This window comes from Pseudophryne corroboree, chromosome 6 (genome assembly GCF_028390025.1).
Source record: "Pseudophryne corroboree isolate aPseCor3 chromosome 6, aPseCor3.hap2, whole genome shotgun sequence".
Lineage (NCBI taxonomy): Eukaryota > Metazoa > Chordata > Amphibia > Anura > Myobatrachidae > Pseudophryne > Pseudophryne corroboree.
The window spans coordinates 814,109,138-814,126,903 of record NC_086449.1 but is presented as its reverse complement, the minus strand read 5'-3'; the positions used below and the strand labels follow the sequence as shown (position 1 = coordinate 814,126,903).

At 44.5% G+C, this 17,766-nt stretch overlaps 2 protein-coding genes across 4 annotated transcripts in view; one reads left to right on the top strand and one right to left on the bottom strand.

Annotated features, from left to right (window-relative positions):
* Positions 1-17,766, top strand: part of LOC134933696 (aldo-keto reductase family 1 member C1-like) — a 243,009-nt gene that overhangs the window by 97,161 nt on the left and 128,082 nt on the right. The gene's annotated exons all lie outside the window — the stretch shown is intronic.
* The window catches only part of LOC134933698 (prostaglandin-E(2) 9-reductase-like), a 58,812-nt gene that overhangs the window by 23,494 nt on the left and 17,552 nt on the right, over positions 1-17,766 (bottom strand). For both annotated transcript variants that reach the window (XM_063929082.1, XM_063929083.1), the window contains exons 7-8: positions 3,644-3,809; positions 2,387-2,469 (exon numbers count right to left, since the gene is read on the bottom strand). In XM_063929082.1, the coding sequence (XP_063785152.1) occupies positions 2,387-2,469; positions 3,644-3,809 (249 nt within the window). The remainder of the gene's footprint in view (positions 1-2,386; positions 2,470-3,643; positions 3,810-17,766) is intronic.

Sequence of the window (17,766 nt, the reverse complement as noted above, 5' to 3'; positions counted from 1 at the left end):
CATTTTACTTACTGCTTGTAACATGCATCACCCACGCATTTTACTTACTGCTTGTAACATGCATTACCCCCGTGTTTTACTCACTGCTTCTAACATGCATCACCCACACATTTTACTCACTGCTTGTAACCTGCATCACCCACGCATTTTACTTACTGCTTGTAACATGCATTACCCACGTGTTTTACTTACTGCTTGTAACATGCATTACCCACACGTTTTACTTACTGCTTGTAACATACATTACCCACGCATTTTACTTACTGCTTGTAACATGCATTACCCACGTGTTTTACTTACTGCTTGCAACATGCATTACCCACACGTTTTACTTACTGCTTGTAACATGCATTACCCACGTGTTTTACTTACTGCTTGTAACATGCATCACCCACGCGTTTTACTCACTGCTTGTAACATGCATTACCCACGCGTTTTACTTACTGCTTGTAACATGCATTACCCACGGGTTTTACTTACTGTTTGTAACATGCATTACCCCCGTGTTTTACTCACTGCTTCTAACATGCATTACCCACGCATTTTACTCACTGCTTGTAACATGCATTACCCACGCATTTTACTTACTGCTTGTAACATGCATTACCCACGTGTTTTACTTACTGCTTGTAACATGCATTACCCACACGTTTTACTTACTGCTTGTAACATGCATTACCCACGTGTTTTACTTACTGCTTGTAACATGCATCACCCACGCGTTTTACTCACTGCTTGTAACATGCATCACCCACGCGTTTTACTTACTGCTTGTAACATGCATTACCCACGGGTTTTACTTACTGTTTGTAACATGCATTACCCACGTGTTTTACTTACTGCTTGTAACATGCATCACCCACGCATTTTACTTACTGCTTGTAACATGCATTATCCACGTGTTTTCTTTACTGTTTGTAACATGCATTACCCATGCGTTTTACTTACTGCTTGTAACATGCATTACCCACGTGTTTTACTTACTGCTTGTAACATGCATCACCCACGCGTTTTACTTACTGCTTGTAACATGCATTACCCACATGTTTTACTTACTGCTTGTAACATGCATTACCCACGTGTTTTACTTACTGCTTGTAACATGCATCACCCACGCGTTTTACTCAGTGCTTGTAACATGCATTACCCACGCGTTTTACTTACTGCTTGTAACATGCATTACCCACGGGTTTTACTTACTGTTTGTAACATGCATTACCCACGTGTTTTACTTACTGCTTGTAACATGCATTACCCACGCATTTTACTTACTGCTTGTAACATGCATTATCCACGTGTTTTCTTTACTGTTTGTAACATGCATTACCCATGCGTTTTACTTACTGCTTGAAACATGCATTACCCACGTGTTTTACTTACTGCTTGTAACATGCATCACCCACGCGTTTTACTTACTGCTTGTAACATGCATTACCCACATGTTTTACTTACTGCTTGTAACATGCATCACCCACGCATTTTACTTACTGCTTGTAACATGCATTACCCCCGTGTTTTACTCACTGCTTCTAACATGCATCACCCACACATTTTACTCACTGCTTGTAACCTGCATCACCCACGCATTTTACTTACTGCTTGTAACATGCATTACCCACGTGTTTTACTTACTGCTTGTAACATGCATTACCCACACGTTTTACTTACTGCTTGTAACATGCATTACCCACGTGTTTTACTTACTGCTTGTAACATGCATAACCCACGCGTTTTACTCACTGCTTCTAACATGCAAGACCCACGCGTTTTACTTACTGCTTGTAACATGCATTACCCACGGGTTTTACTTACTGTTTGTAACATGCAGTACCCACATGTTTTACTTACTGCTTGTAACATGCATCACCCACGCATTTTACTTACTGCTTGTAACATGCATTATCCACGTGTTTTATTTGCTGTTTGTAACATGCATTACCCATGCGCTTTACTTACTGCTTGTAACATGCATTACCCACGTGTTTTACTTACTGCTTGTAACATGCATTACCCACGTGTTTTACTTACTGCTTGTAACATGCATTACCCATGCGTTTTATTTACTGCTTGTAACATGCATTACCCACGTGTTTTACTTACTGCTTGTAACATGCATCACCCACGCGTTTTACTTACTGCTTGTAACATGCATTACCCACGCATTTTACTTACTGCTTGTAACATGCATCACCCACGCATTTTACTTACTGCTTGTAACATGCATTACCCACGTGTTTTACTTACTACTTGTAACATGCAACACCCACGCATTTTACTTAGTTTGTAACATGCATAACCCACGCGTTTTACTTACTGCTTGTAACATGCATTACCCACGCCTTTTACTCACTGCTTGTAACATGCATCACCCATGCGTTTTACTCACTGCTTAGCTCCAACATAGCGATAATTGCTATTAAGAGCTTCTAGTTCTTTCAGGTCTTCTGGGGATAAGTGAAAGTCAAAGACCTGTAACAAATCACAAAATAGGAAAATGAGATAGAATGAGAACATTTGAGTTAGGGTGTGTACACACGGTGAGATCCTTACTATGCCCGATTTTCACTTGTGATTTCCCTTGAACTCCCTGGAGCCCAGATAGCACAGATCTTGAGTAACTTTTCTTGAGATATGGACTATGTGTGCTTACCATTTTGGCTTATGTGAGATTTTGGCTTATGTGAGATATTGACATGTGAGATGAACTAGATAGTACACCGATCTAGCAAGGATTGACTTGCCTGCACAGTCTATCTTTTCTTGCGATGCCGACCTGGCGGGACCGCGCATCGGGATCGCAAGGTGACTTTCACCTTGCGATCTGCACTAACTTTTCTTGCGATTTTGACTATATAGTCAAAATCGAAAGAAAATATCTCACCGTGTGTACACACCCTAACCTTCCAAACATAATAAACATGTTCCAAACAACCTGCTTGCTACAATTTATACAGAAAATAGTAAAAAAAAAACAGAATTCCATTCATCCCATGCAATAAGATGTTCTTCATATAGTTAAGTTTTAAGGGAATAATTGTTCAGTGTCATTTCCGGAGTTGAAGACCAGACCATCTGGAGAAGAGTACGAGATGTTTCACGGGGCTTATTTATTAAATAGCCATAAGCCATAAATCCTAAAAGTGTTGTTTTCGCAGGATTGTGCCAAAATGAAATAACTGTGCTATAATTCCTGAGAGATCTCTGACGTCCGGCGCCATGAGATGGAATGGGGCTATTTAACAAACTATGGAATGGGGCTATTTAACAAACTATAAAAAAGCTTCAGATGACATTAGCCAGTTTTCCCGATGGGGAAAGCCAAGCCGGAGAGGGACCTCCTGATCCCTACCGTGCAGGCTGGACGCTCCCCTCCAATACTTATTCTCCCTGTTCCTGATGCTCTTTTGAGGAGCAGTTGGAGTATATGGAATATATTGTGGTCTGTGAGCATGATAAATCGCCCTCTGTGGTGCTTAATGGTTGCTAGGGGCAACTTCTTCACTGCTCATTGTAGATTCTGTAGTTGCCTGTCACCTGAGATTTGCTTTGCACATTGATATAATGTGTACTTTCTCTGATGTAGTTAGAAAGATTGCCAGATAACCCCCCACCCCAAGCACCACCACCATATTGGACACCTGACCTGAAAATTTTCTTTGATCCTCGCGGGGCTGAAGCTCTTTGCCAGGACAACAACACCGAGCTGAAGGAAATATCTTAGTGCCACCTGAGCTGGGGACCTGCTGTGTTTCCTGGCGATAGCCACCAAAACGTGATCCTCTAGGACAACCGGTGCATTTTGGTCAATCCTAAGAAAATGATCTAATTAGCCCAGTGACAATAAACTTAAGGTGTCGTGGTAACGTGTAATGCACGGATGTGGAACCTGCGGCCCTCCAACTGTTGTTCAACTACACATCCCAGCATGCCCTGCAACAGTTTTAGCATAGCCAAATAGCAAAACTGTTGCAAGGCATGCTGGTATGTGTAGTTCAACAACAGCTGGAGGGCCAAAGGTTCCCCACCCCTGGTACAATGCATCATAAGTATTCATAGGGGGCAATTTAATTTTGCGTGATGTGTGTGTGAGGGGGGTGATGTAGATTCATTGATGTTGGCAACCATTCCACTACGTACATTGCGGCCACCACGCAGAAAATAATTGCCTCATTGTTATTTGACATTGTACACAGAAGAGTCTGACACTAAAATAACATTGATCGGCTGCTATTCCCATTCCACGTGTCAGTGTGCCACTGTTCTAGTATTCCACGTGTCAGTGTGCTATTGTTCTAGTATCCCACGTGTCGGTGTGCTACTGTTCTAGTATCCCAAGTGTCAGTGTGCTATTGTTCTAGTATTCCACGTGTCAGTGTGCTACTGTTCTAGTATTCCACGTGTCAGTGTGCTACTGTTCTAGTATCCCAGGTGTCAGTGTGCTACTGTTCTAGTATTCCACGTGTCAGTGTGCTACTGTTCTAGTATCCCATGTGTCAGTGTGCTACTGTTCTAGTATCCCACGTGTCAGTGTGCTACTGTTCTAGTATCCCACGTGTCAGTGTGCTATTGTTCTAGTATCCCACGTGTCAGTGTGCTATTGTTCTAGTATCCCACGTGTCAGTGTGCTATTGTTCTAGTATCCCATGTGTCAGTGTGCTATTGTTCTAGTATTCCACGTGTCAGTGTGATACTGTTCTAGTATTCCACGTGTCAGTGTGCTACTGTACTAGTATCCAATGTGTCAGTGTGCTATTGTTCTAGTATCCCACGTGTCAGTGTGCTACTGTTCTAGTATTCCACGTGTCAGTGTGCTATTGTTCTAGTATTCCACGTGTCAGTGTGCTACTGTTCTAGTATCCCACGTGTCAGTGTGCTATTGTTCTAGTGTCCCACGTGTCAGTGTGCTACTGTTCTAGTATCCCACGTGTCAGTGTGCTACTGTTCTAGTATCCCACGTGTCAGTGTGCTATTGTTCTAGTATTCCACGTGTCAGTGTGCTACTGTTCTAGTATTCCACGTGTCAGTGTGCTACTGTTCTATTATCCCATGTGTCAGTGTGCTACTGTTCTAGTATCCCACGTGTCAGTGTGCTACTGTTCTAGTATTCCACGTGTCAGTGTGCTATTGTTCTAGTGTCCCACGTGTCAGTGTGCTACTGTTCTAGTATTCCACGTGTCAGTGTGCTACTGTTCTAGTATCCCACGTGTCAGTGTGCTACTGTTCTAGTATCCCACGTGTCAGTGTGCTATTGTTCTAGTATTCCACGTGTCAGTGTGCTATTGTTCTAGTATTCCACGTGTCAGTGTGCTACTGTTCTAGTATCCCAAGTGTCAGTGTGCTACTGTTCTAGTATTCCACGTGTCAGTGTGCTACTGTTCTAGTATCCCAAGTGTCAGTGTGCTACTGTTCCACGTGTCAGTGTGCTACTGTTCTAGTATCCCACGTGTCAGTGTGCTACTGTTCTAGTATCCCACGTGTCAGTGTGCTACTGTTCTAGTATTCCACGTGTCAGTGTGCTACTGTTCTAGTATCCCACGTGTCAGTGTGCTATTGTTCTAGTATCCCATGTGTCAGTGTGCTACTGTTCTAGTATTCCACGTGTCAGTGTCCTACTGTTCTAGTATCCCAGGTGTCAGTGTGCTATTGTTCTAGTATCCCAGGTGTCGGTGTGCTACTGTTCTAGTATCCCACGTGTCAGTGTGCTACTGTTCTAGTATCCCACGTGTCAGTGTGCTACTGTTCTAGTATCCCACGTGTCAGTGTGCTACTGTTCTAGTATCCCAGGTGTCAGTGTGCTATTGTTCTAGTATCCCACGTGTCAGTGTGCTACTGTTCTAGTATCCCAGGTGTCGGTGTGCTACTGTTCTAGTATCCCACGTGTCAGTGTGCTATTGTTCTAGTATCCCAAGTGTCAGTGTGCTATTGTTCTAGTATCCCAAGTGTCAGTGTGCTACTGTTCTAGTATTCCACGTGTCAGTGTGCTACTGTTCTAGTATCCCAGGTGTCAGTGTGCTATTGTTCTAGTATTCCACGTGTCAGTGTGCTACTGTTCTAGTATCCCAGGTGTCAGTGTGCTATTGTTCTAGTATCCCACGTGTCAGTGTGCTATTGTTCTAGTATTCCACGTGTCAGTGTGCTACTGTTCTTGTATTCCACGTGTCAGTGTGCTATTGTTCTAGTATCCCACGTGTCAGTGTGCTATTGTTCTAGAATCCCAGGTGTCAGTGTGCTACTGTTCTAGTATTCCACGTGTCAGTGTGCTATTGTTCTAGTATCCCACGTGTCAGTGTGCTATTGTTCTAGTATCCCATGTGTCAGTGTGCTACTGTTCTAGTATCCCACGTGTCAGTGTGCTATTGTTCTAGTATCCCACGTGTCAGTGTGCTATTGTTCTAGTATCCCATGTGTCAATGTGCTACTGTTCTAGTATTTCACGTGTCAGTGTGCTATTGTTCTAGTATCCCACGTGTCAGTGTGCTATTGTTCTAGTTTCCCATGTGTCAGTGTGCTACTGTTCAAGTATTCCACGTGTCAGTGTGCTATTGTTCTAGTATTCCACGTGTCAGTGTGCTACTGTTCTAGTATCCCACGTGTCAGTGTGCTATTGTTCTAGTATTCCACGTGTCAGTGTGCTATTGTTCTAGTATTCCACGTGTCAGTGTGCTATTGTTCTAGTATCCCACGTGTCAGTGTGCTATTGTTCTAGTATCCCATGTGTCAGTGTGCTACTGTTCTAGTATCCCACGTGTCAGTGTGCTATTGTTCTAGTATCCCACGTGTCAGTGTGCTATTGTTCTAGTATCCCACGTGTCAGTGTGCTATTGTTCTAGTATCCCACGTGTCAGTGTGCTATTGTTCTAGTATCCCATGTGTCAGTGTGCAATTGTTCTAGTATTCCACGTGTCAGTGTGCTACTGTTCTAGTATTCCACGTGTCAGTGTGCTACTGTACTAGTATCCAATGTGTCAGTGTGCTATTGTTCTAGTATCCCACGTGTCAATGTGCTACTGTTCTAGTATTCCACGTGTCAGTGTGCTATTGTTCTAGTATTCCACGTGCCAGTGTGCTACTGTTCTAGTATCCCACGTGTCAGTGTGCTACTGTTCTGTTATCCCACGTGTCAGTGTGCTACTGTTCTAGTATCCCAGGTGTCAGTGTGCTACTGTTCTAGTATTCCACGTGTCAGTGTGCTACTGTTCTAGTATCCCACGTGTCAGTGTGCTATTGTTCTAGTATCCCAGGTGTCAGTGTGCTACTGTTCTAGTATTCCACGTGTCAGTGTGCTATTGTTCTAGTATCCCATGTGTCAGTGTGCTATTGTTCTAGTGTCCCACGTGTCAGTGTGCTACTGTTCTAGTATCCCACGTGTCAGTGTGCTACTGTTCTAGTATCCCACGTGTCAGTGTGCTACTGTTCTAGTATCCCACGTGTCAGTGTGCTATTGTTCTAGTATTCCACGTGTCAGTGTGCTATTGTTCTAGTATTCCACGTGTCAGTGTGCTACTGTTCTAGTATCCCAAGTGTCAGTGTGCTACTGTTCTAGTATTCCACGTGTCAGTGTGCTACTGTTCTAGTATCCCAAGTGTCAGTGTGCTACTGTTCTAGTATCCCACGTGTCAGTGTGCTACTGTTCTAGTATCCCACGTGTCAGTGTGCTACTGTTCTAGTATTCCACGTGTCAGTGTGCTACTGTTCTAGTATCCCACGTGTCAGTGTGCTATTGTTCTAGTATCGCACGTGTCAGTGTGCTATTGTTCTAGTATCCCATGTGTCAGTGTGCTACTGTTCTAGTATTCCACGTGTCAGTGTGCTACTGTTCTAGTATCCCACGTGTCAGTGTGCTATTGTTCTAGTATCCCAGGTGTCAGTGTGCTACTGTTCTAGTATCCCACGTGTCAGTGTGCTACTGTTCTAGTATCCCACGTGTCAGTGTGCTACTGTTCTAGTATTCCACGTGTCAGTGTGCTACTGTTCTAGTATCCCAGGTGTCAGTGTGCTATTGTTCTAGTATCCCAGGTGTCGGTGTGCTACTGTTCTAGTATCCCACGTGTCAGTGTGCTACTGTTCTAGTATCCCACGTGTCAGTGTGCTACTGTTCTAGTATCCCACGTGTCAGTGTGCTACTGTTCTAGTATCCCAGGTGTCAGTGTGCTATTGTTCTAGTATCCCACGTGTCAGTGTGCTATTGTTCTAGTATCCCAGGTGTCAGTGTGCTACTGTTCTAGTATCCCACGTGTCAGTGTGCTACTGTTCTAGTATCCCACGTGTCAGTGTGCTACTGTTCTAGTATTCCACGTGTCAGTGTGCTACTGTTCTAGTATCCCAGGTGTCAGTGTGCTATTGTTCTAGTATCCCAGGTGTCGGTGTGCTACTGTTCTAGTATCCCACGTGTCAGTGTGCTACTGTTCTAGTATCCCACGTGTCAGTGTGCTACTGTTCTAGTATCCCACGTGTCAGTGTGCTACTGTTCTAGTATCCCAGGTGTCAGTGTGCTATTGTTCTAGTATCCCACGTGTCAGTGTGCTACTGTTCTAGTATTCCACGTGTCAGTGTGCTACTGTTCTAGTATCCCACGTGTCAGTGTGCTATTGTTCTAGTATTCCACGTGTCAGTGTGCTACTGTTCTAGTATCCCAGGTGTCAGTGTGCTATTGTTCTAGTATCCCACGTGTCAGTGTGCTATTGTTCTAGTATTCCACGTGTCAGTGTGCTACTGTTCTTGTATTCCACGTGTCAGTGTGCTATTGTTCTAGTATCCCACGTGTCAGTGTGCTATTGTTCTAGTATCCCAGGTGTCAGTGTGCTACTGTTCTAGTATTCCACGTGTCAGTGTACTATTGTTCTAGTATCCCACGTGTCAGTGTGCTATTGTTCTAGTATCCCATGTGTCAGTGTGCTACTGTTCTAGTATCCCACGTGTCAGTGTGCTATTCTTCTAGTATCCCACGTGTCAGTGTGCTATTGTTCTAGTATCCCATGTGTCAATGTGCTACTGTTCTAGTATTTCACGTGTCAGTGTGCTATTGTTCTAGTATCCCACGTGTCAGTGTGCTATTGTTCTAGTTTACCATGTGTCAGTGTGCTACTGTTCTAGTATTCCACGTGTCAGTGTGCTATTGTTCTAGTATTCCACGTGTCAGTGTGCTACTGTTCTAGTATCCCACGTGTCAGTGTGCTATTGTTCTAGTATTCCACGTGTCAGTGTGCTATTGTTCTAGTATTCCACGTGTCAGTGTGCTATTGTTCTAGTATCCCACGTGTCAGTGTGCTATTGTTCTAGTATCCCATGTGTCAGTGTGCTACTGTTCTAGTATCCCACGTGTCAGTGTGCTATTGTTCTAGTATCCCACGTGTCAGTGTGCTATTGTTCTAGTATCCCACGTGTCAGTGTGCTATTGTTCTAGTATCCCACGTGTCAGTGTGCTATTGTTCTAGTATCCCATGTGTCAGTGTGCAATTGTTCTAGTATTCCACGTGTCAGTGTGCTACTGTTCTAGTATTCCACGTGTCAGTGTGCTACTGTACTAGTATCCAATGTGTCAGTGTGCTATTGTTCTAGTATCCCACGTGTCAATGTGCTACTGTTCTAGTATTCCACGTGTCAGTGTGCTATTGTTCTAGTATTCCACGTGCCAGTGTGCTACTGTTCTAGTATCCCACGTGTCAGTGTGCTACTGTTCTGTTATCCCACGTGTCAGTGTGCTACTGTTCTAGTATCCCAGGTGTCAGTGTGCTACTGTTCTAGTATTCCACGTGTCAGTGTGCTACTGTTCTAGTATCCCACGTGTCAGTGTGCTATTGTTCTAGTATCCCAGGTGTCAGTGTGCTACTGTTCTAGTATTCCACGTGTCAGTGTGCTATTGTTCTAGTATCCCATGTGTCAGTGTGCTATTGTTCTAGTGTCCCACGTGTCAGTGTGCTACTGTTCTAGTATCCCACGTGTCAGTGTGCTACTGTTCTAGTATCCCACGTGTCAGTGTGCTACTGTTCTAGTATCCCACGTGTCAGTGTGCTATTGTTCTAGTATTCCACGTGTCAGTGTGCTATTGTTCTAGTATTCCACGTGTCAGTGTGCTACTGTTCTAGTATCCCAAGTGTCAGTGTGCTACTGTTCTAGTATTCCACGTGTCAGTGTGCTACTGTTCTAGTATCCCAAGTGTCAGTGTGCTACTGTTCTAGTATCCCACGTGTCAGTGTGCTACTGTTCTAGTATCCCACGTGTCAGTGTGCTACTGTTCTAGTATTCCACGTGTCAGTGTGCTACTGTTCTAGTATCCCACGTGTCAGTGTGCTATTGTTCTAGTATCGCACGTGTCAGTGTGCTATTGTTCTAGTATCCCATGTGTCAGTGTGCTACTGTTCTAGTATTCCACGTGTCAGTGTGCTACTGTTCTAGTATCCCACGTGTCAGTGTGCTATTGTTCTAGTATCCCAGGTGTCAGTGTGCTACTGTTCTAGTATCCCACGTGTCAGTGTGCTACTGTTCTAGTATCCCACGTGTCAGTGTGCTACTGTTCTAGTATCCCACGTGTCAGTGTGCTACTGTTCTAGTATCCCAGGTGTCAGTGTGCTATTGTTCTAGTATCCCACGTGTCAGTGTGCTACTGTTCTAGTATCCCAGGTGTCGGTGTGCTACTGTTCTAGTATCCCACGTGTCGGTATCCCACGTGTCGGTGTGCTACTGTTCTAGTATCCCACGTGTCGGTGTGCTATTGTTCTAGTATCCCACGTGTCGGTGTGCTATTGTTCTAGTATCCCATGTGTCAGTGTGCTACTGTTCTAGTATCCCACGTGTCAGTGTGCTATTGTTCTAGTATCCCAAGTGTCAGTGTGCTATTGTTCTAGTATCCCAAGTGTCAGTGTGCTACTGTTCTAGTATTCCACGTGTCAGTGTGCTACTGTTCTAGTATCCCACGTGTCAGTGTGCTATTGTTCTAGTATCCCACGTGTCAGTGTGCTACTGTTCTAGTATCCCACGTGTCAGTGTGCTACTGTTCTAGTATCCCAAGTGTCAGTGTGCTATTGTTCTAGTATTCCATATGTCAGTGTGCTACTGTTCTAGTATCCCAGGTGTCAGTGTGCTATTGTTCTAGTATCCCACGTGTCAGTGTGCTATTGTTCTAGTATTCCACGTGTCAGTGTGCTTCTGTTCTAGTATCCCACGTGTCAGTGTGCTACTGTTCTAGTATCCCACGTGTCAGTGTGCTATTGTTCTAGTATTCCACGTGTCAGTGTGCTACTGTTCTAGTATCCCAGGTGTCAGTGTGCTATTGTTCTAGTATCCCACGTGTCAGTGTGCTATTGTTCTAGTATTCCACGTGTCAGTGTGCTACTGTTCTAGTATTCCACGTGTCAGTGTGCTACTGTTCTAGTATCCCAGGTGTCAGTGTGCTATTGTTCTAGTATTCCACGTGTCAGTGTGCTACTGTTCTAGTATTCCACGTGTCAGTGTGCTATTGTTCTAGTATTCCACGTGTCAGTGTGCTACTGTTCTAGTATTCCACGTGTCAGTGTGCTACTGTTCTAGTATCCCAGGTGTCAGTGTGCTATTGTTCTAGTATCCCAGGTGTCGGTGTGCTACTGTTCTAGTATCCCACGTGTCAGTGTGCTACTGTTCTAGTATCCCACGTGTCAGTGTGCTACTGTTCTAGTATCCCACGTGTCAGTGTGCTACTGTTCTAGTATCCCAGGTGTCAGTGTGCTACTGTTCTAGTATCCCACGTGTCAGTGTGCTACTGTTCTAGTATCCCAGGTGTCGGTGTGCTACTGTTCTAGTATCCCACGTGTCGGTGTGCTATTGTTCTAGTATCCCAAGTGTCAGTGTGCTATTGTTCTAGTATCCCAAGTGTCAGTGTGCTACTGTTCTAGTATTCCACGTGTCAGTGTGCTACTGTTCTAGTATCCCACGTGTCAGTGTGCTATTGTTCTAGTATTCCACGTGTCAGTGTGCTACTGTTCTAGTAATCCAGGTGTCAGTGTGCTATTGTTCTAGTATCCCACGTGTCAGTGTGCTATTGTTCTAGTATTCCACGTGTCAGTGTGCTACTGTTCTAGTATTCCACGTGTCAGTGTGCTATTGTTCTAGTATCCCACGTGTCAGTGTGCTATTGTTCTAGTATCCCAGGTGTCAGTGTGCTACTGTTCTAGTATTCCACGTGTCAGTGTGCTATTGTTCTAGTATCCCACGTGTCAGTGTGCTATTGTTCTAGTATCCCATGTGTCAGTGTGCTACTGTTCTAGTATCCCACGTGTCAGTGTGCTATTGTTCTAGTATCCCACGTGTCAGTGTGCTATTGTTCTAGTATCCCATGTGTCAATGTGCTACTGTTCTAGTATCCCACGTGTCAGTGTGCTATTGTTCTAGTATCCCACGTGTCAGTGTGCTATTGTTCTAGTTTCCCATGTGTCAGTGTGCTACTGTTCTAGTATTCCACGTGTCAGTGTGCTATTGTTCTAGTATCCCACGTGTCAGTGTGCTATTGTTCTAGTATTCCACGTGTCAGTGTGCTATTGTTCTAGTATTCCACGTGTCAGTGTGCTATTGTTCTAGTATCCCACGTGTCAGTGTGCTATTGTTCTAGTATCCCATGTGTCAGTGTGCTACTGTTCTAGTATCCCACGTGTCAGTGTGCTATTGTTCTAGTATCCCACGTGTCAGTGTGCTATTGTTCTAGTATCCCACGTGTCAGTGTGCTATTGTTCTAGTATCCCACGTGTCAGTGTGCTATTGTTCTAGTATCCCACGTGTCAGTGTGCTATTGTTCTAGTATCCCACGTGTCAGTGTGCTATTGTTCTAGTATCCCATGTGTCAGTGTGCAATTGTTCTAGTATTCCACGTGTCAGTGTGCTACTGTTCTAGTATTCCACGTGTCAGTGTGCTACTGTACTAGTGTCCAATGTGTCAGTGTGCTATTGTTCTAGTATCCCACGTGTCAGTGTGCTACTGTTCTAGTATTCCACGTCTCAGTGTGCTATTGTTCTAGTATTCCACGTGTCAGTGTGCTACTGTTCTAGTATCCCACGTGTCAGTGTGCTACTGTTCTAGTATCCCACGTGTCAGTGTGCTACTGTTCTAGTATCCCAGGTGTCAGTGTGCTACTGTTCTAGTATTCCACGTGTCAGTGTGCTACTGTTCTAGTATCCCACGTGTCAGTGTGCTATTGTTCTAGTATCCCAGGTGTCAGTGTGCTACTGTTCTAGTATTCCACGTGTCAGTGTGCTATTGTTCTAGTATCCCATGTGTCAGTGTGCTATTGTTCTAGTGTCCCACGTGTCAGTGTGCTACTGTTCTAGTATCCCACGTGTCAGTGTGCTACTGTTCTAGTATCCCACGTGTCAGTGTGCTACTGTTCTAGTATCCCACGTGTCAGTGTGCTATTGTTCTAGTATTCCACGTGTCAGTGTGCTATTGTTCTAGTATTCCACGTGTCAGTGTGCTACTGTTCTAGTATCCCAAGTGTCAGTGTGCTACTGTTCTAGTATCCACGTGTCAGTGTGCTACTGTTCTAGTATCCCAAGTGTCAGTGTGCTACTGTTCCACGTGTCAGTGTGCTACTGTTCTAGTATCCCACGTGTCAGTATGCTACTGTTCTAGTATCCCACGTGTCAGTGTGCTACTGTTCTAGTATTCCACGTGTCAGTGTGCTACTGTTCTAGTATCCCACGTGTCAGTGTGCTATTGTTCTAGTATCGCACGTGTCAGTGTGCTGTTGTTCTAGTATCCCATGTGTCAGTGTGCTACTGTTCTAGTATTCCACGTGTCAGTGTGCTACTGTTCTAGTTTCCCACGTGTCAGTGTGCTATTGTTCTAGTATCCCAGGTGTCAGTGTGCTACTGTTCTAGTATCCCACGTGTCAGTGTGCTACTGTTCTAGTATCCCACGTGTCAGTGTGCTACTGTTCTAGTATCCCACGTGTCAGTGTGCTACTGTTCTAGTATCCCAGGTGTCAGTGTGCTATTGTTCTAGTATCCCACGTGTCAGTGTGCTACTGTTCTAGTATCCCAGGTGTCGGTGTGCTACTGTTCTAGTATCCCACGTGTCGGTGTGCTACTGTTCTAGTATTCCACGTGTCGGTGTGCTATTGTTCTAGTATCCCACGTGTCGGTGTGCTATTGTTCTAGTATCCCATGTGTCGGTGTGCTACTGTTCTAGTATCCCACGTGTCAGTGTGCTATTGTTCTAGTATCCCAAGTGTCAGTGTGCTACTGTTCTAGTATTCCACGTGTCAGTGTGCTACTGTTCTAGTATCCCACGTGTCAGTGTGCTATTGTTCTAGTATCCCACGTGTCAGTGTGCTACTGTTCTAGTATCCCACGTGTCAGTGTGCTACTGTTCTAGTATCCCAAGTGTCAGTGTGCTATTGTTCTAGTATTCCACGTGTCAGTGTGCTACTGTTCTAGTATCCCAGGTGTCAGTGTGCTATTGTTCTAGTATCCCACGTGTCAGTGTGCTATTGTTCTAGTATTCCACGTGTCAGTGTGCTTCTGTTCTAGTATCCCACGTGTCAGTGTGCTACTGTTCTAGTATCCCACGTGTCAGTGTGCTATTGTTCTAGTATTCCACGTGTCAGTGTGCTACTGTTCTAGTATCCCAGGTGTCAGTGTGCTATTGTTCTAGTATCCACGTGTCAGTGTGCTACTGTTCTAGTATCCCAAGTGTCAGTGTGCTACTGTTCCACGTGTCAGTGTGCTACTGTTCTAGTATCCCACGTGTCAGTATGCTACTGTTCTAGTATCCCACGTGTCAGTGTGCTACTGTTCTAGTATTCCACGTGTCAGTGTGCTACTGTTCTAGTATCCCACGTGTCAGTGTGCTATTGTTCTAGTATCGCACGTGTCAGTGTGCTATTGTTCTAGTATCCCATGTGTCAGTGTGCTACTGTTCTAGTATTCCACGTGTCAGTGTGCTACTGTTCTAGTTTCCCACGTGTCAGTGTGCTATTGTTCTAGTATCCCAGGTGTCAGTGTGCTACTGTTCTAGTATCCCACGTGTCAGTGTGCTACTGTTCTAGTATCCCAAGTGTCAGTGTGCTATTGTTCTAGTATCCCAAGTGTCAGTGTGCTACTGTTCTAGTATTCCACGTGTCAGTGTGCTACTGTTCTAGTATCCCACGTGTCAGTGTGCTATTGTTCTAGTATCCCACGTGTCAGTGTGCTACTGTTCTAGTATCCCACGTGTCAGTGTGCTACTGTTCTAGTATCCCAAGTGTCAGTGTGCTATTGTTCTAGTATTCCACGTGTCAGTGTGCTACTGTTCTAGTATCCCAGGTGTCAGTGTGCTATTGTTCTAGTATCCCACGTGTCAGTGTGCTATTGTTCTAGTATTCCACGTGTCAGTGTGCTTCTGTTCTAGTATCCCACGTGTCAGTGTGCTACTGTTCTAGTATCCCACGTGTCAGTGTGCTATTGTTCTAGTATTCCACGTGTCAGTGTGCTACTGTTCTAGTATCCCAGGTGTCAGTGTGCTATTGTTCTAGTATCCACGTGTCAGTGTGCTACTGTTCTAGTATCCCAAGTGTCAGTGTGCTACTGTTCCACGTGTCAGTGTGCTACTGTTCTAGTATCCCACGTGTCAGTATGCTACTGTTCTAGTATCCCACGTGTCAGTGTGCTACTGTTCTAGTATTCCACGTGTCAGTGTGCTACTGTTCTAGTATCCCACGTGTCAGTGTGCTATTGTTCTAGTATCGCACGTGTCAGTGTGCTATTGTTCTAGTATCCCATGTGTCAGTGTGCTACTGTTCTAGTATTCCACGTGTCAGTGTGCTACTGTTCTAGTTTCCCACGTGTCAGTGTGCTATTGTTCTAGTATCCCAGGTGTCAGTGTGCTACTGTTCTAGTATCCCACGTGTCAGTGTGCTACTGTTCTAGTATCCCACGTGTCAGTGTGCTACTGTTCTAGTATCCCACGTGTCAGTGTGCTACTGTTCTAGTATCCCAGGTGTCAGTGTGCTATTGTTCTAGTATCCCACGTGTCAGTGTGCTACTGTTCTAGTATCCCAGGTGTCGGTGTGCTACTGTTCTAGTATCCCACGTGTCGGTGTGCTACTGTTCTAGTATTCCACGTGTCGGTGTGCTATTGTTCTAGTATCCCACGTGTCGGTGTGCTATTGTTCTAGTATCCCATGTGTCGGTGTGCTACTGTTCTAGTATCCCACGTGTCAGTGTGCTATTGTTCTAGTATCCCAAGTGTCAGTGTGCTATTGTTCTAGTATCCCAAGTGTCAGTGTGCTACTGTTCTAGTATTCCACGTGTCAGTGTGCTACTGTTCTAGTATCCCACGTGTCAGTGTGCTATTGTTCTAGTATCCCACGTGTCAGTGTGCTACTGTTCTAGTATCCCACGTGTCAGTGTGCTACTGTTCTAGTATTCCACGTGTCAGTGTGCTACTGTTCTAGTATCCCACGTGTCAGTGTGCTACTGTTCTAGTATCCCACGTGTCAGTGTGCTATTGTTCTAGTATTCCACGTGTCAGTGTGCTACTGTTCTAGTATCCCACGTGTCAGTGTGCTACTGTTCTAGTATCCCACGTGTCAGTGTGCTATTGTTCTAGTATTCCACGTGTCAGTGTGCTACTGTTCTAGTATCCCACTTGTCAGTGTGCTACTGTTCTAGTATCCCACGTGTCAGTGTGCTATTGTTCTAGTATTCAACGTGTCAGTGTGCTACTGTTCTAGTATCCCACGTGTCAGTGTGCTACTGTTCTAGTATCCCACGTGTCAGTGTGCTATTGTTCTAGTATTCCACGTGTCAGTGTGCTACTGTTCTAGTATCCCACGTGTCAGTGTGCTACTGTTCTAGTATTCCACGTGTCAGTGTGCTACTGTTCTAGTATCCCACGTGTCAGTGTGCTATTGTTCTAGTATTCCACGTGCAGTGTGCTATTGTTCTAGTATTCCACGTGTCAGTGTGCTACTGTTCTAGTATCCCACGTGTCAGTGTGCTACTGTTCTAGTATTCCACGTGTCAGTGTGCTACTGTTCTAGTATCCCACGTGTCAGTGTGCTACTGTTCTAGTATCCCACGTGTCAGTGTGCTATTGTTCTAGTATTCCACGTGTCAGTGTGCTATTGTTCTAGTATCCCACGTGTCAGTGTGCTATTGTTCTAGTATCCCACGTGTCAGTGTGCTATTGTTCTAGTATTCCACGTGTCAGTGTGCTATTGTTCTAGTGTCCCATGTGTCAGTGTGCTACTGTTCTAGTATCCCACGTGTCAGTGTGCTATTGTTCTAGTATTCCTTGTGTCAGTGTGCTATTGTTCTAGTGTCCCATGTGTCAGTGTGCTACTGTTCTAGTATCCCACGTGTCAGTGTGCTATTGTTCTAGTATTCCACGTGTCAGTGTGCTACTGTTCTAGTATTCCACGTGTCTGTGTGCTACTGTTCTAGTATCCCACGTGTCAGTGTGCTTTTGTTCTAGTATCCCACGTGTCAGTGTGCTATTGTTCTAGTATTCCACGTGTCAGTGTGCTACTGTTCTAGTATCCCACGTGTCAGTGTGCTATTTTTCTGGGACCCCCGTTATAATATTACATATTTTATAATATTAATATAATATTAATATTAAAAGTTAAAACTTTTTTATTCCCTTCCTGAAAACACAATGCAGGGTAAATACATATAACCATTCTGAGCTGGTGAGAATAATATGTATTTCTTAGATTTTTCGTTTTTATTATTATAAAATTACTTTTTCTCTGGCCCTTATAATGGTTGATGGAAATTACATTGAGGAATGCCGGCTTATAATGACAGTGATAACGGGTC